At 51.5% G+C, this 26,328-nt stretch overlaps 5 protein-coding genes across 5 annotated transcripts; 3 read left to right on the top strand and 2 right to left on the bottom strand.

The window, feature by feature from the left end:
* Positions 1-7,002: 7,002 nt before the first annotated feature.
* Positions 7,003-10,163, top strand: STEHIDRAFT_132273 (DUF1212-domain-containing protein; the record flags this gene model as incomplete). The annotated part of the gene is made up of 6 exons (XM_007305822.1): positions 7,003-8,316; positions 8,594-8,872; positions 8,948-9,189; positions 9,245-9,662; positions 9,716-9,810; positions 9,866-10,163. The coding sequence occupies 6 exons, from the start codon at positions 7,003-7,005 to the stop codon at positions 10,161-10,163; spliced, it is 2,646 nt and encodes an 881-aa protein (XP_007305884.1).
* A 1,699-nt stretch (positions 10,164-11,862) lies between these two features.
* On the top strand, positions 11,863-17,754 carry STEHIDRAFT_99500 (uncharacterized protein; the record flags this gene model as incomplete). The annotated part of the gene is made up of 27 exons (XM_007305823.1): positions 11,863-11,923; positions 11,981-12,061; positions 12,124-12,374; positions 12,436-12,607; positions 12,677-12,762; positions 12,830-13,087; positions 13,145-13,165; positions 13,240-13,397; positions 13,448-13,534; positions 13,593-13,811; positions 13,881-13,975; positions 14,053-14,350; positions 14,414-14,585; positions 14,659-15,006; positions 15,064-15,103; positions 15,163-15,243; positions 15,296-15,410; positions 15,466-15,586; positions 15,642-15,859; positions 15,918-16,088; positions 16,145-16,371; positions 16,436-16,485; positions 16,541-16,639; positions 16,693-16,792; positions 16,854-17,070; positions 17,133-17,376; positions 17,436-17,754. The coding sequence occupies 27 exons, from the start codon at positions 11,863-11,865 to the stop codon at positions 17,622-17,624; spliced, it is 4,179 nt and encodes a 1,392-aa protein (XP_007305885.1). The 3' UTR covers positions 17,625-17,754.
* A 199-nt stretch (positions 17,755-17,953) lies between these two features.
* Positions 17,954-18,399, top strand: STEHIDRAFT_122689 (uncharacterized protein). Its single transcript, XM_007305824.1, has one exon. It carries the CDS (start codon positions 18,008-18,010, stop codon positions 18,224-18,226), a length of 219 nt encoding a protein of 72 aa, XP_007305886.1. The 5' UTR covers positions 17,954-18,007; the 3' UTR covers positions 18,227-18,399.
* A 501-nt stretch (positions 18,400-18,900) lies between these two features.
* Positions 18,901-21,002, bottom strand: STEHIDRAFT_140294 (uncharacterized protein). The gene is made up of 6 exons (XM_007305825.1): positions 20,719-21,002; positions 20,476-20,664; positions 20,140-20,381; positions 19,521-20,077; positions 19,242-19,441; positions 18,901-19,106 (listed from the first exon to the last, which is right to left on the bottom strand). The coding sequence occupies exons 1-6, from the start codon at positions 20,839-20,841 to the stop codon at positions 19,023-19,025; spliced, it is 1,395 nt and encodes a 464-aa protein (XP_007305887.1). The 5' UTR covers positions 20,842-21,002; the 3' UTR covers positions 18,901-19,022.
* A 3,940-nt stretch (positions 21,003-24,942) lies between these two features.
* Positions 24,943-26,278, bottom strand: STEHIDRAFT_148059 (NAD-P-binding protein; the record flags this gene model as incomplete). Its single annotated transcript, XM_007305826.1, has 5 exons — positions 24,943-25,173; positions 25,255-25,624; positions 25,698-25,789; positions 25,878-26,139; positions 26,220-26,278. The coding sequence occupies 5 exons, from the start codon at positions 26,276-26,278 to the stop codon at positions 25,021-25,023; spliced, it is 936 nt and encodes a 311-aa protein (XP_007305888.1). The 3' UTR covers positions 24,943-25,020.
* Between the last annotated feature and the right edge of the window lie 50 nt (positions 26,279-26,328).

The following is a 26,328-nucleotide window of genomic DNA, read 5'->3' on the forward strand; positions in this document are numbered from 1 at the left end:
TTGTGGTGGAATCAAGCTTAGTATGACTGTGATGGATTATCCTCGTCCGAATGCGTCGCTCGCGTGATCGTCTACGACACGGTTCTTGCGAGCTTTAATAGCTGCAATATATTCCAGATATGCATAGACATAGGGCCACTGCGGGGAAGTAGGCGACTCATCCTTCTTACAAAGAAGGTCCATCCGGGACCACGACATTGTCGACGTCGACAAGGAAGACTTCGTGTTAGTTCGGAGATCAACTTGCTCTCGAAGTTCAGTCTAGCGGAAGATGTTTGCAGAATCCCAGTGACGTTTGGGTTACACTGCGGGTCTCTTGATTCTTGGCGCGTGACCATGTCTACGGTATGTATGTCATGATGTTCTTCCGAACAAGCAGCGTTCGTTCATGCAGTAGCTTCCATGATTATTGATGTTGCATACAACGAAGGTATCGTGTGTTCTTCAACATGCGTCGTTCTTGCATGGTTGATCCTTATTTTCCGTTGGCAGATGAACAATGCTCGTATTCTCCCTGTATGTTTCTGTCGTGCTCTCTCGGGTGGCTCCGGGGGGTGTGTTGTTGATGTCTTCGCGTTCTTCGTTGAATGTTCAGCACGCCTTGACCTCGAATTCACAACATCATACTCCCTTATTTTCCCTCCCTTTCCTCATTCCTCTCCATCCTTGTTACTTACTTGTCATTTATCACTCACACTTTGTCCTCCTCTAGCGAGCATGACGATACCTTCGCTACACACACATTTAAAAAGCATCGTTCTTCTCCCGAACTCGCTGCTTTTGTATCTAAGCTTAGCTCAGGACTTCCGTCTCGATGACTCGACATATGTTTCTTCTCTCCCTTGCTGGACCGCTTCTCCTTCTGATTGTCCGGCGGCAGAGGTCGATGACCTCTCTTTTGTGCTCTACACTCAAACTGGTCTGCGTACCCTTCCCCTCGATATCTCCTTCGAGAATCCGCATCGATGACCTGCCTCCATTCTCTGAACAAGCCCTGGAAGTGGAAGTCCATGGGGACTCTTTTCTCCGGAAGCTCAGGACACTGGCACGCGCTTTAGAGCTACCTCGTACCCTCGTCACGGTTCATACATACACTGCTCATGACTCAACTCAATGTTTTTTCTTCTCTCTCTCTCGCTGAACTCTTGCTTCTCCTTCTGAATATCCGATGGCTGTATTCGGTATACTCCACACTCTACGGTCTGCCGTCTTGAGTCCATGTGGTCCTCCGCTCTCAGCCTACATGTCTTTCAAGAGCACTGCTACTGATGACTCGCCTCTATGATTCCGGAAGTGTGTGGCGATTCGACGCCTTTTAAAAGCTCAGGACATTGACACTGGCATGAGCTTTAGAGCTGCTTCGGACCCTCGTCACGACTCTACGAACTTTCATCTTTCATTTCTCATCTCAGACGCCGTCTTCTCCCGTCCTCACTGATTTTGGATCCATTCTTAGCTTTTGACGACCCCGGAACGCACACATGACTGGAGTCGACGTCTCTCTTCTCCATCATTGGGCTCTCGCTTCTCCTTCTGAATATCCGGCGGCTGAGGTAGATGGCTTCTCTTTTGTGCACTCTCCAATCGTACGCGTGCTCTTCCCTCCGGCATGTCATTCGAGAATCCGTATTGGTGACCTCCCTCTACGATCTGGGCAAGCAAACGGAGGCAGAACTGCATGACGCTTCTTTTCTTCGGAAAATCTCAGGACACTAAGGCTGACATGAGCTTTAGAACTACTTCGTGCCGTTGTCACGACTCTACGCTTAGCTTTTTCCGACCCTTGGTCAACCCCGGAACACACACGTACATACAGAGCGTTATGACTCGAGTCGATGTTTGCTCCTTCTTCCTTGTTGCACTTTACTTCTCCTTCAGAATATCCGATGACTCTATTCGGTAGAGCCTACAACCTACAGTCTATGTGCTCTTCCCCTCCTTCGAGAATAATGCTACTGATAACCTGCTGCTATTTGTCAGGACGTGAACGATGGCGCGTTTCTTCGGAAACTCTCAGGCCGATACAGAGAAGAGGACACTCGTCACGACTACGAAAGTTCATCTTTCCTCTCTCATCTCAGACACCCTCGTCTCCCGAACTCGCTGCTTTGGATCCAATCTTAGCTTTGAACGACCCCGGAGCACACGCATACACATACACAGCTGATGACTCGAATCGATACTTCTTTTTTCTCTACCTCGCTGGACCGTGCCGCTCCTTCTGAATATCCAGCGGCAGAGGTCGATGATTTACTTCCCTTTTGTGCGCTCTATACTGGTCTGCGTGCTCTTCCCCTCGACGTGTACTTCGAGGATACCGCCTGTACATTTCTGGAAGTGTACGACGACTCTTTTTTTTTCGGGAAGGCTCCGGACACTGACACCGACACTGACGCGAGCTTTCGTACCCTCGGCACGACTCTATGAACTTCGAACATTCATGTGCCATGTGCCATCTCTCATTCATCGATTACTCGTTGTCCCATCTCGCTCGAGGTTAACTTCTTGCATGCATACGTGGTGTATTACCCCGCACGTAATGTGCTCTCCACGTCTACTTGTCTAGCTTCTTTGCCTGTGAGCTTGACTGCGATCGTGGGTGTGGGCGCTGGGTTCAGACTCACGGTCAGTTCGAATTCGAAGTTGTGGCGGGTATGAAGTGCACCCGGCTCGAACTTCATTAACAGTCTAACATGCATATGTGCATATGAAAGACGATGGGTGACGGGCCTTCAAGGGCCTAGTTTTCAACCTTGTGCACGACGATGCGACGGTCCTTGACGCAGAGGTAGGCAGGTATGTATGATGGGGTTTGACTGGATTCTGTCTGTCTGGGTGGGTGGATGGGTGGGTGGAATGCATGTAAGTTGCAGGTCATGAGTGAGTACTTAGTTCTCACCGTCACCGTCATCGCGCCGAATATAGACATCGAACCGATCCGCCTCATTGTTCGTGAGTCGTCCTCTTAAGCTTCTTTCATTGAGCACACACTCGCGGGATATTCAAGCTGAAAGGCTGATGCACTGGCAGTGTACTCTACATACGTGTCATATTAGTATTACCCCACACCTGCCCCTGCCCCGCGCACTCTAACGTTTACTTCTCTCGAGTAAGTTATGCATTCGGGCTCACGGTCATCTCGACTCTGAATCAATTCGACGCCTCGGGGTTTCTTTACCACTGGCGTGAACTGTGCCACACGGTCCTTGACAGTTCAAATTGTGCATACTCATGCCCGTTACTAACGATGAACGGGGTCGACGTTCACCGTCACCGTCACTGACAGTCCAGGACCGATCCGCATAGGTCCTCGAACATTTCGACCACAGGCAGGCGGCCACTCATCCGATTCGAGATTCGACATCGCTCGGTTCATTCATTCTTCCCCGGGCCCTTTTCTCCCTCGCTTTTGGTTCGGTGTGATTTTTTCCCATCTAGATGTACATCTCATGAGAGTGTACTAGTACACCTTTGAAAAGTTATGGCATAAGGATCTGCTAGGGCTCCCACATTCATACCAGTACTCTACGCTTGCTTGTAGGATAGGATACGCCCCTATTCCACTTCGTCTCTCCTTACTCTCCCTGCTCTCCTTCATGCTACTCGCTTACCGTAACACCAGTTCCTCCATCCCCCAGCCTACGTCAACACATCATTCCTTCTCCTTCCTACCAGCCTTGACCGTCGACGGAGACCCCTATTCTACTTATAAACACGTCTGACAGGCCGCCACAACACACTTCCTTCCTTCCTTCCTAAATCGTATCCATTCTAAATATACACTGACCCCACAACTTGACAGGGAGGAAGGAAGTCATGCATTCATCGGCATGGGTGCAAGACTCAAGTGGAGAGACTAAGTGCCGGCCGAGGGGGGGTATGTGTGATGATGCTCTCATGTCTACGGCATGTCGATGCAATTATTCGCAAGAGTGAAAATCCCATCGAGGTTTGGTTGCTCGTCTGGTTGTTCTTCGTCGTTTTTACTGTGAGATACTACAATACTGTACCGTAGTGTTCAACGTTGAACGTTGCGAGATCCCGCCCACTCAACAAATCTCTAATACACACAGTAGCCCCGGCGATCCGGAACATTGCGAGCCAGTCCAAGCCTCCGGATTGGCTCGCGGCAAGCTCGCGGCTCCCGCTCGTCATCACGAATGATCACTCTCCTGGTTACGCGGAACGCTCCTTCCTTCAAATCATGATCAGTTTCAATTGCAAAAAAAAGCATTCATAGATCTCCGGGTTTGTTTGCCCCAGTGTTTGGTTTCGCTCCACGACGTCATTGCTTGTCTAAGGTCTGCACCCCGTTCCAAGACTTCCAAGGTTCTCCGATTCGAATGACAAAAGCTCGCGCTCCGGGGCCGGGTGCGATTTTCATTTTCCGGAGGGCAGGTTCGGCGCGCAGGGACGGTTGGAATGGGATGGGGGAATGGCCGCCGCAGCATGGTGTGGAGGAGCCTGTCTGGGACGATGATGAGATGAGGTTCGAGACTGCCGGCGTACGTTGTGAACGCTGGTTGGAGCCTGTCGCGTGTTGTTCCATACATAAAGAGGGCTGCTCGTCCTCGTTCCCAGCGTCGACCGACAACTTCCAAGGTATCTCAAAGACGAAAGGCGCAGTCAGAGCCTAGAGACGACGAAAAGCCACCGACCGACCGACGCCGCACCGCCGCCGCCGCCGTTGTTTGTTGTTGCGAACGCTGGCAGCTGAGCCGTGTCAGTTGGCAAAAAGAAACGGGAGCGATCGAGGGCAGAGTCCGCTCGAGACCTTCCTTGATATACATAACCTCCGCCTGTCCCACTTCTGCCCTTCCACAACCACCCGCCCGCCTCCTTTCCCTCCTATCCCTGCCCTCTCCTCCCTTTTCTCTCTCCCTTTTCCTTTCTTTTTCTTTGTGACGAATTGAAAGTCCGCGGGGACAACGGACTGCGAGCGAAAGTCGTGTCGCAAGTGAACAACGTTTGTGTGTGTTTTACCGTTATCGTCCATCTTTACATTCGCCTCGCGCTTGAGACTTATATAACCACTCCATGTGAGCCCTCTCTCCGTTTTTTTCTCTTGCTCTCATCACCGCGATATCACTCTCCTTTTCTCACACCCTCCTCCCTCCCTTTCCCTTTCCCTCTCCTTCCGCCTCCGTTTCCCTTTCCTCTTCTCTTTCTATTCCTTTTTATACCCCGTTACAATTCCAACCCGTTCTAATTTGTAATCCAATACCTCAAAAAATCAAAAAATCAAAACCTCCTCCGCACTCGCCGAATGTCCTCCTACCGCCGCCCCGTCCTCCAATCCACCCTCTCCATCGCCAGCGTCATGGCCTCCGCCCCCTCACCCCCCTCCGCCTCCGCCTCCACCAGCTCAACCAGTCCCCTCACCACCACCACCACCAACGCCGCTGCCGCACCACCATCTGCCGACGATCTCTCCCTCGGCCAAGAAATCGTCGTGCAGGACCAGATCCCCATGCCGAGGATTGTGTTAGAACCGAGCACGCATTCGCAGGAGTCGGGGAGTGGGGGTGGTGCGAGGCCGTTTATGGGTTTGAATTTGAGGGCGCCGCCGCCTGCTATTAGTCTTCCTACTCTTCCGTCCAATTCAGCAAGTACGAGTACGAATAACGTCGCCGGGGGAAGTGCAGTTGCGGGAGGTGCAGGTGGTCAAGCGGGCGAAGGTAGTAAACCGGGAGGAACGGCGAGAGGAGGAACGAAGACGCCGCGGAAGGTGCAATGGGCGACGGTCGTGCATGATGATGGGAAGAAAGGGCCGTTGGGATCGGAGTCGGGCGCCGGGACGGGGCAGCAGCAGAGTACGCATGCGTTGGATGAGCAGGGACTTGATGTGAGTGCTTTTTTTTTTGTTGTTTCGTTGTTGCGTGCGTGGTTTGCGTGGTTTGCGTGTGCAGGCCTTTGTGCGGTTTTTGGGCGCGGTCATTGCATACCGCATACCGCATACCGTGCCTCTCGTTCCGCGTTTATGCCTTACGTAGCGCAATCATCTATCTCAATCTCTCTGCGGCGTGGTATGGCCTCGTCCATAACCCCACCTCATATCCGAATCTAACCACCCACAAACCAAACAAACGAACTGACCACCTTTTACCCCTTCCCTCCTTCCCTCCCCACCGTCCCTCCCTCCTTCCCCCTCCTTCCCCCTCCTTCCCTCCCTCCCTCCACCTCCCTCCCACCACCCAGCCAATAGCCTTCCGCACCCTCTCCCACGCCCTCGAACGCCACCGCTCAACCTCCTCCTCCCCCCTCGACCTCACCACCCTCTCCACCACCCACGCCAACACGCACTTCAACGCCGGACCCGGCCCGAACTCGTATTTCGCTGTTGGTGGTAATCCTAGCAGTCTCAACCGTGGCAATCCAAGTAATCCCAACCGCGGCAATCCTAACAATCCCAATCGTGGCAATCCAAATAATCCTAACCGGGGCAATCCTAATAACTCGAACTTCAACGCCAGCGGTACCAACCAGGGTTTCAACTTCAATGCGAGGGAGAACGCGTCGCATTTCCCGCCTTCGTTTCCTTCGTTCCCGCCTGGCGGCGGCGACTCTGACGCGCCTTCTTATTTTACGCGGGCCACTGCAGGAGGAGGTGGTGGCGGAGGAGGAGGAGAAGGCGGTTTCCCCTTCCCCGACATGTCCAACCCCAACCCCCTCGCCTCCGCCTCCAACCCCAAATCCTACGCCAACTCCCAATCCACAACCGCCGACCCCACGCCCTCCCATTCTCCTCCCCTCTCTCCCTCAGGCATGGACATACAAGGCACGCACGACGTCCCAGGCGAGAACTATATAGATCCAGATGAGAGGGCTGGATTGCCTGGAGCGGGGACGGAGATGGATGTGGATGAACGGGCGGAGAATGTGGTGAAGATGCATAAGAGGGGGTTGTTTGGACGGGGAGGCATTTTTGGGAAACCGGAGCGGAGGTCTGGTGGTGGTGGTGGTGGGGATGGAGAGAAGGGAGAGAAGGGAGAGAAGGGGAGGATGAAGAAGAGGACGAAGAAGAAGGTTAGGAGGAGGAGGGCGGATAGTGATGTGGAGGCGGATTCGGATTCTACTGGTATGGGTATGGGTGGGCTGGGTGGATTCGGGATGGGGATGGGGAGGAGAGGAGGGGGTGCGGGAGGTGGGCAAGGGAGTTCGATGGGGACGGGCGTGTTGAGTGCGTTGTTGACGCTTTATGATCATCCGCAAGCGGGCGAATCGTCCGCTTCGGGGTTCACGAGCGGGGTATCGACGCCCGGGGACGAGTTTGGACCGTCGGCTGTATCTTCGTCACGTCGACAGGCGCGGTCAATCTCGAATGGCCGTGAGGGACGCGAGGGACGTGAAGGAAGAGAGGGAAGAGAGGGGAGAGAGGGGAGAGAGGGAAGAGAGAGCAGTACCAGTCGTCCCTCGTCCGGATTCTTCGAACGCACCTTCACCCATCAATCAACCCACTCCGTCGCCTCCTCCACAAAATCCCTCCCCTCCAACCCTCCCTCTCCCACCTCCAATTCCACCTCCCAGCCCCAACACAAACACCGCACGCCCGCCAAAGCCGCCAAACGCGTCGTCTCAACCGTAGGCCTAAAAGGGTTCAAAGACGACCGCCCCTCACAGAGCCGGAACGCAGGGGGCGTATTCGGCGCCCTCGTAGCGAGCACGGGCAATATCAGTGGTGTGGCTGCGCCGACCGCATCGACTTTGGCGCCGAATGTGAAGAGACCGGGGTATCATCTTTCGAGGTATTCGCTTGATGCGACGCCGCCTGCTGCGAAGACGCTTGCGAAATCGAGGAGTACGCATTTTGAGACTCAGACTGGGCATCGGGGTGGGGGTGGGAATGCGAGCGATGGGGAGGCGGTGGGGACGGGAGGGACGGGAGGGACGACGGCGTCGAATGTTACGCCTGGGGACGATTCGCCGTCGACCGCTACGGGACATGGATCGGGAGGTGTGAATTGGCCTGCGCATCCTAGTCACCTCGGTCCGGCTACTCCCAATGGTTCCACGATGACCACCACCAACAACGAAAAAGGTGGAGGAGGAGGGCTGCATCATCGCGAGAAATCGGATACGTTGAGCGTGACGACGCCGGGGGGGACGTCGCATTTCGGGAGTAAGTATAAGTGGACGGAGGTGTTGAAGGATTTGCCGACGGCGTGGACGCCGAAGATGGCGCCGCATGGGAGGGGGATGATGACGCCGAGTACGCCCGGGACGCCGAGTGCGGATGAGAGCTTTGATGAGAAGGAGGAGATGGTGAGGAAGAGGGAGAGGGAGAAGAGGAGGAAGAGGAAGAAGGCGGAGATTTATGTGAGTGTTTTTATGCGGTTTTTGTCTTTCTTGGGGGTTTTTGGAGGAGGATTGCGGTTTGCTGATTGAGGCTATTTTTTTTTCTTTTTTTGACATGGTGACGTCGCAACATTCGACTACGTTCAACTTGGACAATCGCCGGCGCACTTTCGATTACCTGATGGGGTTCGATGACCTTCTTCTTTTGCCTCACCGCATCGCATACAACGAACACCCTCGATCTTCTCCTCGCCACCCCTTCATACTTCCACCCATCCACCCACCCACCTACCCACAGATCACCCGCCACGTCGCCGAGATCATCCAACGACAAGAATTCATCCTCAAGCTCGCCCGCGCGCTCATGATGTTCGGCGCGCCCACGCATCGTCTCCAGTCCCAGATGCAGTCCACCGCGCGCGTGCTCGATATCGAACTCTCGTGCATGTACTTGCCCGATATCATGCTCATCTCGTTTGATGACTCGGTGACGAGCACGAGTAATATTAAGTTTATCAGGCAGGGGTCGGCGTTGGATTTGGGAAAGCTGCAGGATGCGTATAAGCTTTATTGGAAGGTGCGTCTATTACCGCCTATCTGATTTGTGTCCGTGTGGGAGAGGAGACTGATTGGCTGTGTGGTGTGCGATTAGGTCATCCATGACGATATTTCTGTCAAGGACGCGTCGAGAGAGCTGGACGGACTGATGAGGAAGAAACCACAGTATCGGGGTTGGATGGTGCTTTTCATCGGAGGCATGGCTTCTGCGTCGATCTGTAGTGTCTCGTTCAATGGGTCGTTCATCGATTCGTTGGTCGCGTTCCCGCTCGGCGCCCTCCTCGTCGGGATCCAGCTGTTATCCGTCCGGAACGAACTCTATTCCAATGTCTTTGAGTGCGTCCCCTCTTAATCTGCACTCTATGAGCGTTGGCTCATCGATTTCTTTCAGAATCACCATCGCCACCCTCCTCTCCTTCATCGCCGCCGCCCTCGCCCAGACTAACCTCTTCTGCTACTCCGCCGTCGCCTCCGCCTCCGTCGTCCTCATCCTCCCCGGCTTCCTCGTCCTCTGCGGCTCGCTCGAGATCTCGTCCCGCAACATCATCTCCGGCGCCGTTCGGCTCTGCTTCGCGATCATGTACTCTCTCTTCCTCGCGTTCGGCCTGGCAATAGGAGCGGAGATTTATCAGCAGGTGACGAAGAAGACGATCGTGGGCAGCGAGGACTATACGTGCTCGATCAGCCATCCGGAGGGCGCGCCGTGGTATAGGAAGACGCCGAGTTTGTGGTGGGCGTTCTTGACGGTGCCGATGTATTCGTTCTTTTTGAGCTTGAGGAATCAGGCGCCGTGGAATAAGAAGGAGATGGTGCGTTTTTTTACGGTTGTTTGCTAGAGTTGGTGACTGATTGTTGGGTGTAGTTGTTCTTGGTGTTGTTCTCGTGTTGTGGATGGGTGGTTAATCACTTCACGAGTACGAAGTTCGAGAATCAGAGCGATATCAGCGCTGCTGTCGGGTGCGTACTATCTTGCTATCCTCTGTCCATCGCTCATCCCTCCAATTTTGTACAGAGCCTTCACAGTCGGCCTAATATCCAATCTCTACGGCCGTTTCTTCCGCGGCAACGCCTTCGTCGTCATGATCACCGGTATCCTCTTCCAACTCCCCTCCGGTCTCGGCAACGGCGGTCTCCTCACCTTCGCCTCCCAAACTACCGCCGGCGAATCGTCTTCCTATCTATCTGGCTTCCAAACTGCGCTGCAGCTCATCTCCGTGTCGATTGGGTTGACGGTCGGGTTGGGGATCTCGTTGGTCTGTGTGCACCCCATACAGTCGAGAAGGAGGCAGGGTGGAGTGTTCAGTTTATAATCCCAGGAGCTAGAGGAGGCCACCGATCTTGTTTCTGTTGTTGGAGCGGTTGGATTGGATCGGAGTTTGACGTTTCTTTGCTGTGTTGTTTTTTCTTTCCCTTGGCTTTGTTGTCTATCCTTGGTGTCTTTGTTCGTCCGTCCGTCGTATCTGGTCTGGCTTGGTTCGGTCTGTCGTCCTCGGTTCATCAGTTTCGGTTCCTTGTTCTCGGTTGTGGTACGCTCTTGGTCGTCCACGTCATCCTTTCCTCATCTCTCATCCCTCACTCACTCACTCCCTCGTTTATAATACCTCCCGGCTTCGTCACCCGCTTTCTTATGCGCGCGCACGTCTCTCTCACTAACGCACTCACGCCCCCCTCATGTGTCATGAGTCTCACCACGTCCTGTTCTTTCCACGTCCCACGTCATATAGACTCGCCGTGTAATGGCTACCCTACATATGTTCCAGTATTCCACTCACTTCCTCGTGTTTGTGTCTGTGTCCGTGTTTGTCCTCGACCTTGTCGTTGTCATCCGTCTAGTGTTACCTTCATCTTCATCATCTCTTCATCTCTTCTTCCATTACATTCTCGACGTCGACGTCTACTCACATCAGTACCTTTACTCATTACTCATTACCCTTTGGCAAGCTAAAAGTATTGTCGCTTTCTTCGTACACATCTCTTTTTAGTTTCATAGTTTTCCTACCTTGGTCTCCTCGAAAGACGAGACACAAAATGTACCATAGTTGTTCGATTAGCTGATTAGATGGGGACATTTTTCAACCGTTTTGTTCATCTTCAACATCAATCATCGCTAGACGTGCAGTGCTTGTCTCTTTTTTCTAGTTCTCCTACCTAGGCCTTGTTGTTTTGTTTTCTTCTTGAATCACTTTGGTCCTGTCATTCGTTATCTTCTTTCTCTTCAACATATTTTCACACACATATACATACCTCAGCATCATTAGAGCCTCGTCCTCGAGCATTCTCCTCAACTTCATCACTAGATATATTCGCCCCTCTACTCACATATACCTGTGATCTCTCTGGACATTCACAGCGTTTTTTTACATATATACATACTCATATACTGTCATGTCACCTTGACGAGCTTGTTCTATCCCGTACTCTATCAGTGTTTTTATTGTACAACTTGTGTGGCGCGCCACACCACGTCGCCTGCGACGTGAAAGTAAACAATTACATAAGCAAGTAGTGTTTGCCTCATCGCCAACTTGAACATCCAAAAATCAACCTCTTGTCTTGTTCTATCGTTCACATCAAATGCAGCATCGGATTTTGTTCCTACCGTTGTCGGAATCTGGCTTTATCTTCTCGACCTACTTGCCCACACGAAGAAAGGTCAAGTGGGGCCTGCTTATCACTTCTCTCAGGCAACTCAGCCGGCCTAACGTTCTCGGATGCCCGACTTTCACATCTCCAAGAGGCCCATCGGTCAGACTTCTCTACATAGACAGGATAAGTGCGAATAAGGTCTTTCGGGCCCACGAATGCACTATCTGTATCTTATCTCTCACGGCTGCAGCAATTGGGTGTTCGAGAATCGTCATAAGGCTCAGGCTGAACAACGTCGAACAGAGCATCCCCTTGAGCATTCACTGCTGACTCTGCCTACGGTGTACCATCGTAAACGCACTACTCAGGAACTTACACCTCTTATTGACGCAACACAGCCAGTCGAATCCAGGAAACACTGACATGGCAGCTAGCAGCACAAGGGATTGGAAGCTTGGGATCGACGTTGGCGGTACCTTCACGGGTATGTCGCTCGTCCTAAACCTGCCAACATATTCCTGACTGGATGCTTCCGTCATAGACGCACTGCTGTACAATTCGTCAACGGGGGAGTCCTATCGTACCAAGACTCCCTCGACGCCACCGGACCAAGCGATAGGCGGTACGCGTCGCAGGTCCTCACACGCCGTGCTTTGGATTATACTGAAACATATATTGTTGAAGTCATGAACGCTATTTCGGAGCTTCAAGCGCTACTCCCTGAGGATGTACGAACAAACGTTACATTCACAAGTCTGCACCATGGCACCACTGTGGCGACGAATGCGATTCTCGAAGGCAAAGGGGCCCGTGTAGCTCTGCTCGTGACCGAAGGCTACAGGGACATCCTCAACGTCCGTCGTAGTCAAGTCCCTGGTGGTCTCTCGGCATGGGTACGGTGGATAAAGCCTGACCCTCTCGCTAGTTTAGAGCTGGTAAGTTGTGTACAGTCGCCGTCGTATACTTGCGGATACTGACTTCTGTGGCCTGGGACAGACGATTGAGACTCCTGGGCGTATATCTACGTCTGGAGAAGAAATCAGGCCTTTTGATGAGGCCTTGCTAATTGAACGACTTCAACATCTGAAGAACCTTCCCGACGAGCGGAAGCCAGAAGCAATCACAGTCTCACTTATCAATTCTTTCGCAAACCCTGAGCACGAGGTTCGTGCCATTCGTTTTGATGTCCTTTTTGTGAGTCATTACAACTGAACGGATCGGCTGTAATGACAGCAAGCTGCGCTTGCAGTCCTTCAGCGCGAGTTTCCAGACCTTCCGATCTCTCTCTCCTCTCAGATACTGCCTGAACTCATGGAGTATGAGGTGAGTAGTCTCGTTCGAGCCATCACTGTCCTTATATCTAAGGTATCTCCACTTTCGACTTCCGAAGCGTACTTTGACCACTGTGGCGAACGCGATGGTCAGGCCCCGAGTAGAAACCTACTTGGACTCCCTCAAGCATCGTCTCAATACCGAGATAAGCGGTAAAGTCGGCGGTCAGGACGTACAACTCCGAGTCTTGAGGAGCGATGGTGGCCTCGCAAGCGTAGAACTGGCCAAGGAGTACTGCTGTAATCTGTTGTACAGTGGGCCAGCAGGAGGGATAAAGGGAGTCGCGGTCAACATCGCTGAGATGACAGAATTTAAGGTCAGTACTCTCTGCTCCTCATTACGAGCTTCTATACTGAGACTGAAACCTTTCAAGAATCTACTGAGCTTCGATATGGTATGTGATAGCATAACTCACTGTTTCAATGTGCGGATGACTGAAGACGGATGCTGCTTGATGGTTGAACGTAGGGTGGTACCTCGACCGATGTCTGTCTGATCCAGAACAGCACTCCTCAAATCCGAAGAGAAACCACAGTGGGCGATTTGACCATTCGTGTACCCTCCGTAGATGTGCGTACAGTAGGCGCCGGTGGAGGTAGCATTGCCTTCGTCCCAGACATCACCAAGTAAGGCTCTTCCCCCCTTTCAATATGTTTGATTGACATTGCCGCGACAGGGCTCTTCGAGTGGGACCCGAAAGTGCTGGCGCAGTTCCGGGTCCCGCTTGTTATGGCAAGGGAGGTAATAAAGCGACTGTCACTGAGTATGCTTCACGTCTCTATACATCGACTTCCCCCGGTGATGACCCGATGTTGTTTTAGCGCGAATGCCGTCCTAGGCTATCTCCCGCCTTCTCTTCTGGGCGGAACATTCGCACTGGACATGGATGCAGCTAGGAAAGCCGTCCAAGAAGTCGCGGACGCCGTCGGCCTGTCGCTCTATGATGCTGCTGAAGGTATTTTAAAGTTGGCAGACGAGAAGATGTTCGGGGCGTTGAGGAATGTGAGTGTCGAGCAGGGCCATGACTCGAGGGATTTCAGGTTCGTACATTGAGCCACGATTTTCAATCAAGTGGTTTGACACTAATATGTGATCGCTTGGATGGTCAGCCTGGTTGCATTCGGAGGAGCGGGCCCGTTGCATGCATGTTCGTTGGCGAAGTTATGCCAATCTTATCCTGCAATCGTTCCACCTTCACCAGGAGGTAAGTTCAGCCCTGAATCAAACCACTCTATCTCCTTCATTAAGTGATCTTTTTCCTGCCTGCTTCGTTTATGTTAGTTCTCTGCGCATTTGGCGATGCTATGACCACCCTTCGACACGAAACTTCTCGTACCTTTATCTCAGACCTCTCGTCAATCTCTTCCATCGCCTTTACTTCCGCTTGCTCTGAATTGTCGTCGAAGGCTTCTTCCGTTCTCGAACAGCAAGGAATACCTCTCCAGAGACAGAAAGTACAGTTCCAAGCCGACATGAGGTATAATGGGCAAGCATTGACATTACCGATCAGTTTTGAGCTGGAGGACATTGGCGCGGACAAAGAGAAAGATGAGAGCAATTTTGAGGTCTTGAAGGAAAGGTAATCGTTACTCTATCAATACATAGCTCATCGAGTGCAGAGGTGGCTTACGAACATATACAGGTTCTCTAACTCACATAACCAGCTTTTCACGTACACACTTGATCTTAGTGTGGAACTTATCAATCTCCGTGCGTTGGTAGAAGAAATCGGTCACCCAGTAAAGATCAAGGAACTTGTCCAGGCTAGCTCAAGTACACCACCGGAAGACTGTATACAGTCTACCACATCCCTTGTGCGTCTTAGACCTTCTGTCTTGAATTTTACATGCGTAGATATACTCACAGTCGCACCGGATCACCCTCCAGTATTGGAATGGGCAGACTTATGTGGCCGTCCCGATATACAGTCGCGCTTGTTTACTATCTGGTCACTCGATTCCAGGCCCCGCCATCATCACTGAAATGGATTCGAATACCCTCGTCCACCCTGACCATCGTGCAGAAATAGATCGTCTGGGCAATATCTTGTTGTGGCCCCTGGCACGAAGTGGAAACAACGACGAAGTGAATGAAGTAGATACACACTTGGAAAAGGAGAATCAGGTTGTAAATACACAGATCATAGAGGCTGCGTTGGCGAATGCGAGAGCAGAAATGGATGCGTTGATTGTCCGGGTGGCAATGAGTCCGGCTATGAGGGAACAGCTGGATTATGTGCGTGACTTGATTGTTTTCTCCGAGTCTTTTTGAAGTTACTAAAAGTACCTCTAGTTCCCCATGATATCAGCTGCAAATGGTAAGATGGTTGTCGGTAAGTACATCTGTCATCGGCATATATGCATCGACAGGGTTGGGTTGACCATTACCCAGGCCAATTCGGATCATATCTCTCCAACTTCCTGGAGAGGTGGAAAGGAACGATCGAGGACGGTGACGTTTTTCTCACCAACGGTATTCGAGTCGTTCTTCGGATATATCTTCTCCTCACTGACGAGACATATAGACCCGTACTCCATCGACGGCGCCATTTCTCATCTGAACGATTTGCTCGTGATCCTTCCCGTGTTCTACCAGGGCAAGAGGGTCGCTTGGACGGCAAACCAGGGTCACTTTACAGAGTACGTGACAAAATGACTATCCCGTGGATACCGAAAAGATAATGATCGTTTTTAGTGTTGGAGGCCAAGTTCCTGGATCACTTCCAATACACTCGCGTACCATATTCGAGGATGGTATTCAGATCCCAATATGCAAACTGTATAGCCATGGCGAAGTGAATGAGGCCATACGAGAGGTACCCGTGTACTTCCATTCCATCGTCCACGACGCCGACTGACGTGTGAGTGCAGGTCATAGTCAGAAACTCTCGCCGTCCCGATTTTGCTCGAGCCGACCTCCACGCTTTAACAGCAGCCTGTCGGATCGCAGCCAGCAGAGTGATGGAGCTATGCGACCGGTTTGGTGTGGCACAGTTTGAAACTGCATTGGACCATCTACTCGAACGAAACAAACTTGCGTTCGCAAAGTTGCTGGAGACCAGCATTCCGAACGACAAGATGTACTTTGAGTGTGTTATTCTCTTCGATTCGAGTTTGTGGGACAGTCATGGCTCATGTAGTTATCAGAGACTTCATGGATGACGATGGCACTGGAGTTGGCCCTTGGAAGGTCTGCTGTACTATGTTCAAAGAGAAGAATGCGGCGGGAGAAGACATGCTTGTGTATGACTTCGAGGGTACTGATCCGCAAGCGGATAGCTCTATCAACTGGTTTCTCAGTCCTAACACCTGGAAGATGTCCGTCCGTTTTTTTCGAGGTACTATGCCACACTAATACTATTGATTCACCACAGGCGATCTACTTCCTACCTCATCAAAGCTCTAGACCCCTCCATGAGTCTCAACGATGGTGCCTACGATCTGATGGACGTTCGGATACCTCTAGGGACAATACTCAATCCTGTCAGGCCTGCTGCTCTCTCTTGCCGTACACATCTGCTGGGACGGACGCTCGACTTGATGATCGGAACATTGGGCCAGCGACAACCGAAGTTCATGACTGCTGCGGGGTATGGCGATAGTAGGCTACTTCACAAACAGCTTGCCTAATAACAGATATTGAAGCAAAACATGTTTTCTCCCAGGCCCGCACTTTTTCTACAGTGGCTATCGTGATGACGGAACATATTACCAGGTAGATATCAGCCCGTCTTCCTCAGGTTCGACTCTCATTTCTTCAACCTATCCAGCTGTACCAAATTGGTTTTGGTGGAGTCCCAGGGCGACCAGTCGGTGATGGAATGGACGGAACCTCCATGTTTCCAAGTATGCGTTCAGTTCCCAACGAGGTCAGTATATTTCATGGAAGGTCACTTGTGATGGCTCTCATCCTCGGCCACAGTTCCTTGAACTCTACTATCCACTTCGTATCGAACACTATTCGACCATACCTGACTCAGGCGGCGTTGGCTTCCATCGCGGTGGAAATGGGATACGCATCGGTGCGTGATTTAATCCTTTGGATGTATGTGATTCATTACAATATTGAGAGCATCACTGTAGATTATAGGTTTTTGGCGCATGGAGAGGTGTCGCTACATGATGACCGCTGGTTAACGAAGCCATGGGGTGTCAACGGAGGCGAACCTGGGCAACGGTCACGGAAAACGCTGATTCAGTACTCCATGAACCCAGAGAACCCGCCTCGTGTGGCTCTACCTTCGAAGGCCGACTACATCCAGGTGGCGCCGGGTGACGTCCTTGAGTGGCGTACGTGGGGGTGATTGATTCTTTTCCATCTCCGTTCATCCGCAGCCCTCACTGAGTTTAACTCACGTTTAGTGGTGGAGGGTGGGGCGATCCTCTCCTACGCGATCCGGAATTAGTAGCCAAAGACATGCGCTCACATCTCATCAGCTACGAGAAGGCCTTACTATATGGTGTCGTCTTGACGGAGAAGTTGGACGTCAACACTGCGGCGACCGAGGCTCTGCGGACAAAGCTAATGAGTACTCGACCTGAAGCACTACCTGTATTCGACCGAGGTGGTACTCTCAAGGAGCTATTCACTAGCTGCGAAGCAGAGGTAAATCGTCCTTCCATCCTCTACGATGACCCTGCGACCAACGTAGCTTGAAAACCTAGACAGGGTTGAAAGCTCCAAAGCTTCCTAGTGGCCGTCAACTTCGTGGCCCAGTCGTACAGGTTCTCACCGTCGCAGCATTGCATGAAAGGCGTCGTCAAGAGGACATCCACGAGTTCGGTGACGCGTACGACGTACACGCTGACCATAGTGCTCTTGTTACCAGGGGATCGAGGAGCGCATGTTGTTGAGCCTTGTGTAGGTAAGCCTGGAGTCGAACATCGTAAAGCTGGAGTATATACATTTTGGAGTCCGGACATCTTTACTAGCACCTTCCAGCTCGCGGTAGATGTCTGTCACTACATATTTTACCGTTTGCACGTAAGCAATCGTTACCCATTGACCATCGTCCATGCATAGTAACGTGACTGAACAGAGCAGCTCTACTATGTATCGCGACGTCATAAGAAACATTCCCAGTCCATTGTTAATTGAAGGTAAGGTAAGGTAAGGTAAGGTAATTTATTCAGGGTACAAAACGGGCCCATGAGGACCAATACCCCTATCCGTAGGAATACATGTAAATTACACTACGGAAAACAGCACAGTATCCTTTACCGCTGTGATACCCACAATGCGCCGTGATCTGCACAGAAGCATCAGGCCTCTCACGGGATCCAGAACAGGCTGTAAGTACTATAAGTCATGTAACATGCCTTACCCAAAGAGAAAAAACAATGAAAAGTTTCGACCGTATAAAAACCCATTAGGGAAAAATTGGTACGTCTCAAATGGGAGCATGATGCAGAGCTCGGAGTACTTGCAAGCGTACCTTGTACTCGGAGGACGCTGAGAATGATGATTTTCAGTGGTGTACACACCCATAATCAACTGTGTCGTTGGAGGTCGACGACACAATTACGCCACCTTGGAAGAGCCGTGTGGCGCGTGCCGGTGAATCCGGTGAGGACCGGAGTGTCTCGGGAAACATCGGACGACGCCAACGACACTCACAAGGATAGCAGATTTTTTGGAAATGAGCTATTAATTACCAAGAGCAATTCTAGCAATCTAGTTTGTTCCAGGGCCAAAGGCAACATTCTGTTGTGACACGGTACAAAGACCAATGTCTGAGAGTGTCGCAATTGGGTGGATGGATCGCAGCGCAGGCCCAACGGACGCTGGTCTGTGAGTGAAGTTTTCGACTGTGGCGAGCATCAGAGCACGACGATCTGTCGTCTCCGAGCACCGCGAGCCTTCGACAACGCTGAGAGTGAGAGATAAGAGACCGTCTGACTGTGGCATGCGTCTGAGCGAGGAATGTTCCATCACTTCCGTGCAATGCGAGCCATGAAGAAGAATATCCGAAGATCAGCGAGTGTCATCCGAGCCCACAGTGATCCTTCCATCCCATATTTTCGCGCAATCAGGCTCTGGACACTCCTCGAAGGTATGAATACCCTCTCGAGGGCCTCTGGCTCTTTACAGTCGTTCCTGTACGAGTCCGTTGCCGTAAGGAGCTCCTGAGAGATGGTGATCTATTACCGCAGTCACCGAAAACGTAGACCAAAATACATGAAACGCAGTCCGAGACATACTGAAAAACATCATCATAGCCAAACAGTCCATACTCGTCAGGAGTTATGAGCTCAAGACGATCCGTCGACACCTCCGGTTGCCCCCGTAGCCGTAATACGGTCTTGAGCATCCGTCTGAGTCGTGCAGGCGACGGTCTGAACGACAGCAGTGAATTAGCCAGTTATAGCGAAAAAGAGGGAAAAACCAAAGACGTGGCAAAGAGCGGAATTCGTAGAATGGGAACCCATCCAGACGGCAAAATACAAGGGACTGAATAATAGGAAACATACCGTTCCATCTCCAGACGTCAAAGGAAGCGCAAAGCACGATGTCCCACTCCCGCACGCGGTCGTGACCAAGGCACCGTTAGCGCACTCAGCGAACGAGGCACCTGCACACGACACCTCTCCATCGGTACTGCACGTCGAGTTGGCGGAGGCATCGATCGAGGCAAACTGTTTGTTAAGCTTCTGAGCGGCTTCACCGTTGGCTACAAGCGAGGGAGATCGTGACGATTGTAATAAGCCATTAGACTGCAGAACAGATTAGCGTGGTAAAGAGAGACATACCTAGACTTCCGGCACCAGTCGTGCTATTCCCCGAACTTGTACTCGTACTAGAAGAAGAGCTGGCGCTGGAAGTAGTCGTTGACGTACTGTTAGAACTCGAGGAGCTAGTGCTTGTGCTGGTAGCAGCTGCGCTCGTGGCAGAGGTGTCGGTGCTGTTAGAGGACGAAGCAGTAGAGGTACTGGAGGAGGACGCGGCCGCGCTCGTGGCGCTGCTAGTACTGTTTGAGGATGTACCAGTCGCAGCCGAAGTCGAAGTCGCATTGGCCGCGGATGAGTCAGAGGCGGTAGCAGAGGCAGAGGCAGAGGCAGAGGCGGCAGAAGAGGTAGCGACGGTGGCAGTCGCAGTGTCCGATCCTGATATCGTTACAGACGATGCTCTCCTTGCAATAGCAATAGCTGATGTTGAGCTGGAGGCAGCAGCCGAAGATGACTTCGCAGCGGCGCTGGTCGCCTTGGCCGTACTATTGCTCGAAGCGGACGCAGCAGCCGTCGCAGTACTATTGGCTGACGATGCTGAAGCAGTGGCATTGCCGGACGAAGTTGCGTTCGCGTTCGACCTGATAAAGGAAGCGAGAATCATGCCTATAGACTCGAAGTAATTCAGTGTGTAAGAACTCACGTTATAGGCGTCCCTGGGGATGAGACCAATGTGTTCAACTGGACACCATCGTCGACCGGCCCACTCGGGTTTGCAGGGCAAGATCCGGCTGGGTCGACAGCGGATAGGCCGAGAGGGGTGTTCCCAGTCTGATCGCCGCTGAACTTGGTGAAGTCAGAGCTATTGAACTGGCAGTGGAAGAAGCCGTTGAGTTCCGTATTGTTGGGGGCGGTCTGACAGTAAGGGACTTGAAGGCTATCAGGCTGTATAAACGGGATGAGATCGCGTAAGTATGGCTAAAATATGGATAAAAGACAGAGGAGGTATTTGGTCGGAAGACAAAGTTCGAAAACGAACGGCGTTACGGGGTTGTTGTGCAAAGATTTGAGCCAGCGTAATCATTTCCGTGCTGTTCTTCAGTGTCTTTGCCAATGAGATCATCGAATCGGCCGCGTTCTGCTGGTCGCAGTTGCTTCCCGCGGCAAGGAGGGTCGTGAAAGCAGTCTGTGCAATTGTCTGACATTGGTCGCTTCCTCCTGCCGCTTGCTAAATGCAAAGATCAGAAGGCATCGCGGACACGTGGTAAGGGAAAGGACGTACGCAAGCTGCGACCCACTTTGTGGTTGAGTCCGAGATAGTTTGGGAGATAAACGTGTTCACAGGAAGTGCTGATATTCCTGTGGCTAACGCAGATGCAATGAAGAAGCTCGAAATCTGAACCATGATGGGATTGGTCAAATAACACAAGGACTGGGAGAAGAAACGAGAGGAGCTCAAATGAAGGGATAAAGAAACGAAAGAACAATGAGCGCCTCGAAGAAAGCCAAACAAAATCGAGCACCAGGCTCAGGCAAACGGGTCAAAGGTAAGGGGGGATGGCTTGGGAAGACAAGCGTCACGAACCGGATTTGTTCGAGATGTCGAGGGTATATATACCGCTTCCGTGGCGACTACGCACGTCGACAGCGAGACGAAGGAAGTACCGAAGTTCCATCCTGGATCAATTGTAAGCTTGTCGGCAGCACAGGGCTGCAGTCGCTTTCCTAGCAACGAGCAATGCTGGGCGATCAATTGGGGTCCCCGTTGCGCGCAGCCGCCATCTGCCAAAGAGTTGCGACAAGGTTCAAAGAGCATTTGCGCAGAGCGGATGCACCGAAATGACAGAGAGTGTGCGTCCAAGACACTTTCTATGTACACGAAGTGACATACATAGAGCATTTTCACTGTCACTTGAACGAAGGCACAACATCAGTGGGAATGACTCAAGGCAATGTCGACGCTGACAAAACGACTCTCTTTCCAGAAGTTCGAAAGAAGCAAGAACATGTATAGGCTTGGCGGACAACGAGTTGCACCCGGTTACTCTGTTCAAATGCTCATGGTATGATGAATGATGCGAACTGATGACGGACAGAACGATTTCATCATGGATCATGGAGACAGTCCGGCTGTCTAGAGTTGCCACAATCCACGATTGGCATCCACGATGTCCGAACCGGCGTGAAAGCTGCAAGAAGAATGACGATAGTTACTGAGCGCATCGAAGATGCGGTGGTCGGTTAGCTCATGAGATGATATGGACATTCAGAACTCAGGCTTTGAGTGTGATGCATGTGATGGTAGCAGGTCTCAGTGGGATTAGTGGAGCCATACCGTGCAGACCGAGTGTTATGCTATACACCTTACTACGGTGAAAAGAAAGTATAATGCAACTAGGCCCGTTTGTTTTCTTTATTTGTCACTGGATGCGCTAGAGAGCCTTCGCATATGTCCCACCATGAGCGAGCAATGAAGGAGAACGAAGGGAGCACGTACTGGGCCGTGACGCTATACCGTTTCGATGATGCCTCTGGTGGGTTTCTTCCGCAAGTGCGATGTCAAATGGGTATCAGGAAAGATGGCACCTCATCGCTCGCATCGAAATTGCATGCTACTGGAGGCCAAGACAGCCATGGCTCGAAGAGAGAGATCCGGGTAAGCGATGAAGACAGCCCATTCACAGAAAGCCTCACGGACTACGCTCATGGTAGCCGCATGGGATAAGCGTGCCGTGACGGGGAATTCAGAAAGAACGGAAACCCGACTGGTGGTGGTAGTGATGGTGGTCGAAAGTCAGAAAAAAAAAGACGAGGGTGTTCTTGATGACGTAAGTTTGCCACAAAAATGGTTCGGCGCGCCTCCGGTTTGCTTCGTTGTTACTTGTATAATGTCTTGTTTCCTCTCACACGACAAGAGATTGCGCAATCTTTAAGAGAAATTAAACAAAGGGACTATTCTATCTAAAACCTCTTGTCTACATTATCTGCAACCTACGAAGCCCGCACCGGCCACGCAGGCTCAGGCAACTCGACCCCCTCCCAATATTTCCTGAGCCACTCTTCAACACCAACAGGCGTGATCTGTGGCAGGAGTTTGTTCAAATTCGGCTCATAGTCGCCCGATCCTGTGGCCCACGAGGCGCCGACCTACATAGGAGGAACGTTTTGATGTTTAGCACATTGACGTAGGAAGATTCAGAACTCAGGATGCTCTCTGACTTGACTCGGGAACCTCCTGAACGGGTCTGTCTCTCCTTCAGTCCTATTCCTGAACTCTTCGACACTGGTATACCTTCTCAAAAGCTTTCTATTCCCACCCGTGACACTCTCCGTGATCTCCACAAGCTCTTCACAAGTCTTTTTATCCCCCGCCATGGCACTCGTAGGTTCCCAACGTTCCAGGTCTAAGCTCCCAGCAACAAACTTGCCGATGTCCTGCGTAGACGTGAAGGAGATTGGAGTTTTCCCGTCGCCGAGGATGTCGGCGGTCCCGGCGGGGATGTCGATGATATAGTTGAAGGGATGAAGACCTCCTAAAGCTTCGGCTTCGTTCCTGGGTGTTCCGGCGACCATCATGTTGAGGAAGACACTGTTTCAACCAGTAAAGAAGACGTCGTTGAGCATCTATCGAGCGAGAAAGAGATAGGCCGTGCATACCCGCAGACAAAACGCGTGCATTCAAGCCCAGAGACTTGGCAAGCTTCCCAAACCTTGATCTTCGGCGCAAAGATATCCACGCCCTCGTTATCCTACAAAAACATCAGTCAGTTCCATTTTCATCGAAACGCGACTCTCATACTTCGACCCTCGCTTCGAAAGGGACGCGCGTACCATACCAACAAACTCCGAAGGCGCGAATCTCTTCACTCCGGCTGCCTTCGCAGCTTCCAATAGCGCTATTTGTGATTTGAAGTGCTCTTCGGGAATGTGAGCTGAGATGGCGGAGATGACGGTGTGTACGCCTTGGAGCGCAGAGACCAGACTGGAGTGGTCTGTGTAGTCTACGATCTGGACAGCGACGCCTTTTTCGGCTAAGGAAGGTTTCGGGGCGCGAGAGAGGAGGACGACGGAGTGTTTGTTTGTGGCGAGGATGCTAAAGAATGTCAAAGAAGACAGGAGTGCGGATGGAATGATTGTCAGTTAGGCTGCAAGTCCATTTGGGGATGCATAATAGAAAAACATACGTTTTGAGGATCTGATACCCGAATCCGCTCGCACAACCTGCCAGAGCAACTTTGACCATACTGATTCAAGCAGACAGAGATACAGTGAGGATACGGAGGATAAAGACGCAAACGTAGTTGTTGGATTAGGACGACGGTATATCGCATTGTGGGCTTATAACTGTAGCTCGAAAAAAATGAACAAAGTCAAGTCCTAAGCCGCGAGCTTGCGCGGCCATCTCGAGGGAGAGGCGGCATTGATAGTCAGTTCTTAGGTAGCAATGTACACTATCAAGTTCGTGCGTTCGTTGATTCAAGTGCTGAACGCACACGAATGACGCTCCACGAGTAGCACGCTGCTGATTTCGTGCGAACACTGGAACGGTTAATATTCAGGAAAGAATCCGCTGGCGCTAATTGACCCACACATACAAGTTGAACAAACCAGAACTCACCGAGAAGCCGATAACGAATATAATCGCTCCTCGACAATGTCCAGGCTACACACCACCCTCGATGCTGAGAAGAGCACCCAGGCAGGCATTCGAAGTAAAAACAGAGATATGCCTGCTTTTATATACTTTCGCTTATGTTTTTGGTGGACACGAAGACAGCAGAAGGAAAAGACGTACTGACACAAAACTGACCCACACGAGACGAGACAAAACCGCAGCCAATTGCGTGAATGGATTTGCCGGTGCGGCATCTAGGGCCCCACTTGAATGCCGATGAAGGCCTCCACTACATCTTCAAGTGGATATTTATTCTCTATCGACAATTCTGAACGCCTCGCTGGCGTGCAGAAGGAAAGGATGAGTATCTCGGAGCCCATTCGACGAGCCTGGAGGCAAACGGCAGGATACTACGACCAAAGGACCTGCCTGCCGGTTTTGGAACCTGCTCTATCCTGACTGCCAGAGGTTGCATATATCATGAGTAGTCTATCTTTCTCGAGAGTCCGAGACGAAATGTAAGTTGTAGCGAAGGAGCAGAAGCAATGATAATAAAATCATCGACCGACAGACGAAAACCGCTCGCCGGCCGATGCCGGACAGTTGAAGTACGAAGTGGCACGGTAGCCCAACCGTCGCCCGTCCCTGGGCACCGTAGTAGATCTCACACAAGATAGTAATGTTTTCTGCTTAATAACTCTTGCTAAATGTCAACATCTCGTTGCGAACAGAAATTATTTTATGCGAGCACACTTGACTCTACGTACGAAAGCTGTGAACAATGCACGACCTTAGCTATGGTCGGAGTCGTCAGTTCAACGTTGGTTATCGTGAACGCTGCGAAGCAGTCGTGAAGCATGCATGATGGTGTATCAAGTCTCCATAATAGATCTTATCGCCACAGGGTGCCATACAAAATGCCTTATACTATGGATATCTTAGCCCGGTATGTGACTGCCTTCTGTCGCATTACGCACCCCACGCACTGGCAGGTTCAGGCAACTCAACGCCCTCCCAGTACTTCCTGAAAAAATCTTCGAGACCAATAGGTTCGATATGCGGGAGGAGTTTGTTCAGATTTGGCTCAAAATCTCCGGATCCATCGGCCAGCACGGCACCGGCCTATATAGGAGCAACGAAACGTTCGAAATCCAGCAAAAGCTTTAGCTAGACGAGAATTTGAGTAGTACTAGACCAACTGACCTGATACGTAAACCTCTGGAATAAATCCGTCGTCACCTCGGCTTTTTTCCTGAACTCCTCAGCGCTGGTATACCTCCTCAAAAGCTTCCTCTTCCCACCCGTAATCCTCTCCGCAATCTCCACCACCTCATCGTACGTCTTATTATCGCCTGCCATCCCGCTTACAGGTTCCCAGTGTTCCAGATCAAGACTACCAGCGACGAATCGACCAACATCTTGCGTAGAGGTATATTTGACAGGTGTCTTGCCGTCTCCTGGGATGTCGGCTGTTCCTGCAGGGATGTCGATGACGTAGTTGAAGGGACGGAGGCCGCCGAGGGCTTCGGCTTGGTTCTTGGGTGTGCCCGCAACCATGGAGTTGAGGAACATACTATGTCGAGGTAAGAGCCATGGTTATTGAATGTTCCTGTATACTACGCCAACTGTCGGGAAATATCGCGTACCCGCAGACAAACCGCGTGCATTCGAGTCCAGAGGCTTGACAAGCCTCCCACACCATGATCTTTGGCCCAAATACATCCACTCCCTCATTATTCTGCGACACAACACCACACCAGTCATTGGCAAACATCAGTTTCCTTGTAGCTCTCAGTACAACACTCGATCCGAGTAGATGTACGTACCAAGCCAGCGAATTCAGAAGGCGCGAACCTTTTTGCTCCAACCTTCTTCGCAGCCTCCAAAAGCGCTACCTGCGACTTATACAACTCTGGAGGGTTGTGAGCCGAGATGGAAGAAATGACGGTATGCACGCCTTGGAGGGCGAAGACGAGACTTTCGTGGTCAGTGTAGTCGACTACGCGGACATCGATGCCTTTATCGGCGAGTGAGGGCTGGGGGTTGCGGGTGAGGAGGACGACGTCGTGTTTCTTAGTGGCGAGGATACTATTAACGTGAAATAGAAATGAAGAGGGAGGACGGTTGTGAGTTGTGAGTTGGTTTAGGGACATGCCAAAAGAGCGTACGCTTCGAGGATTTGGTACCCAAATCCACCTGCGCAACCCGCTAGAGCTACTTTGACCATACTGGTTCAATAGGACAGTGATAGAGCGAAGATGAAACGGTGATTTAATT

Source organism: Stereum hirsutum (genome assembly GCF_000264905.1).
Source record: "Stereum hirsutum FP-91666 SS1 unplaced genomic scaffold STEHIscaffold_10, whole genome shotgun sequence".
Lineage (NCBI taxonomy): Eukaryota > Fungi > Basidiomycota > Agaricomycetes > Russulales > Stereaceae > Stereum > Stereum hirsutum.

What these genes read in the sequence shown, in the direction of transcription:
- STEHIDRAFT_122689 (XM_007305824.1), top strand. Translation starts at nt 18,008, where the DNA reads ATGCGCCGTGATCTGCACAGAAGCATCAGGCCTCTCACGGGATCCAGA.
- STEHIDRAFT_140294 (XM_007305825.1), bottom strand. Translation starts at nt 20,841, where the DNA reads ATGGTTCAGATTTCGAGCTTCTTCATTGCATCTGCGTTAGCCACAGGA. An exon ending in GACTGGTGCCGGAAGTCTAG is followed by an intron (nt 19,442 to 19,520) that starts GTATGTCTCTCT and finishes CCTCGCTTGTAG; the next exon opens with CCAACGGTGAAGCCGCTCAG. An exon ending in TGACGTCTGGAGATGGAACG is followed by an intron (nt 19,107 to 19,241) that starts GTATGTTTCCTA and finishes GCTGTCGTTCAG; the next exon opens with ACCGTCGCCTGCACGACTCA.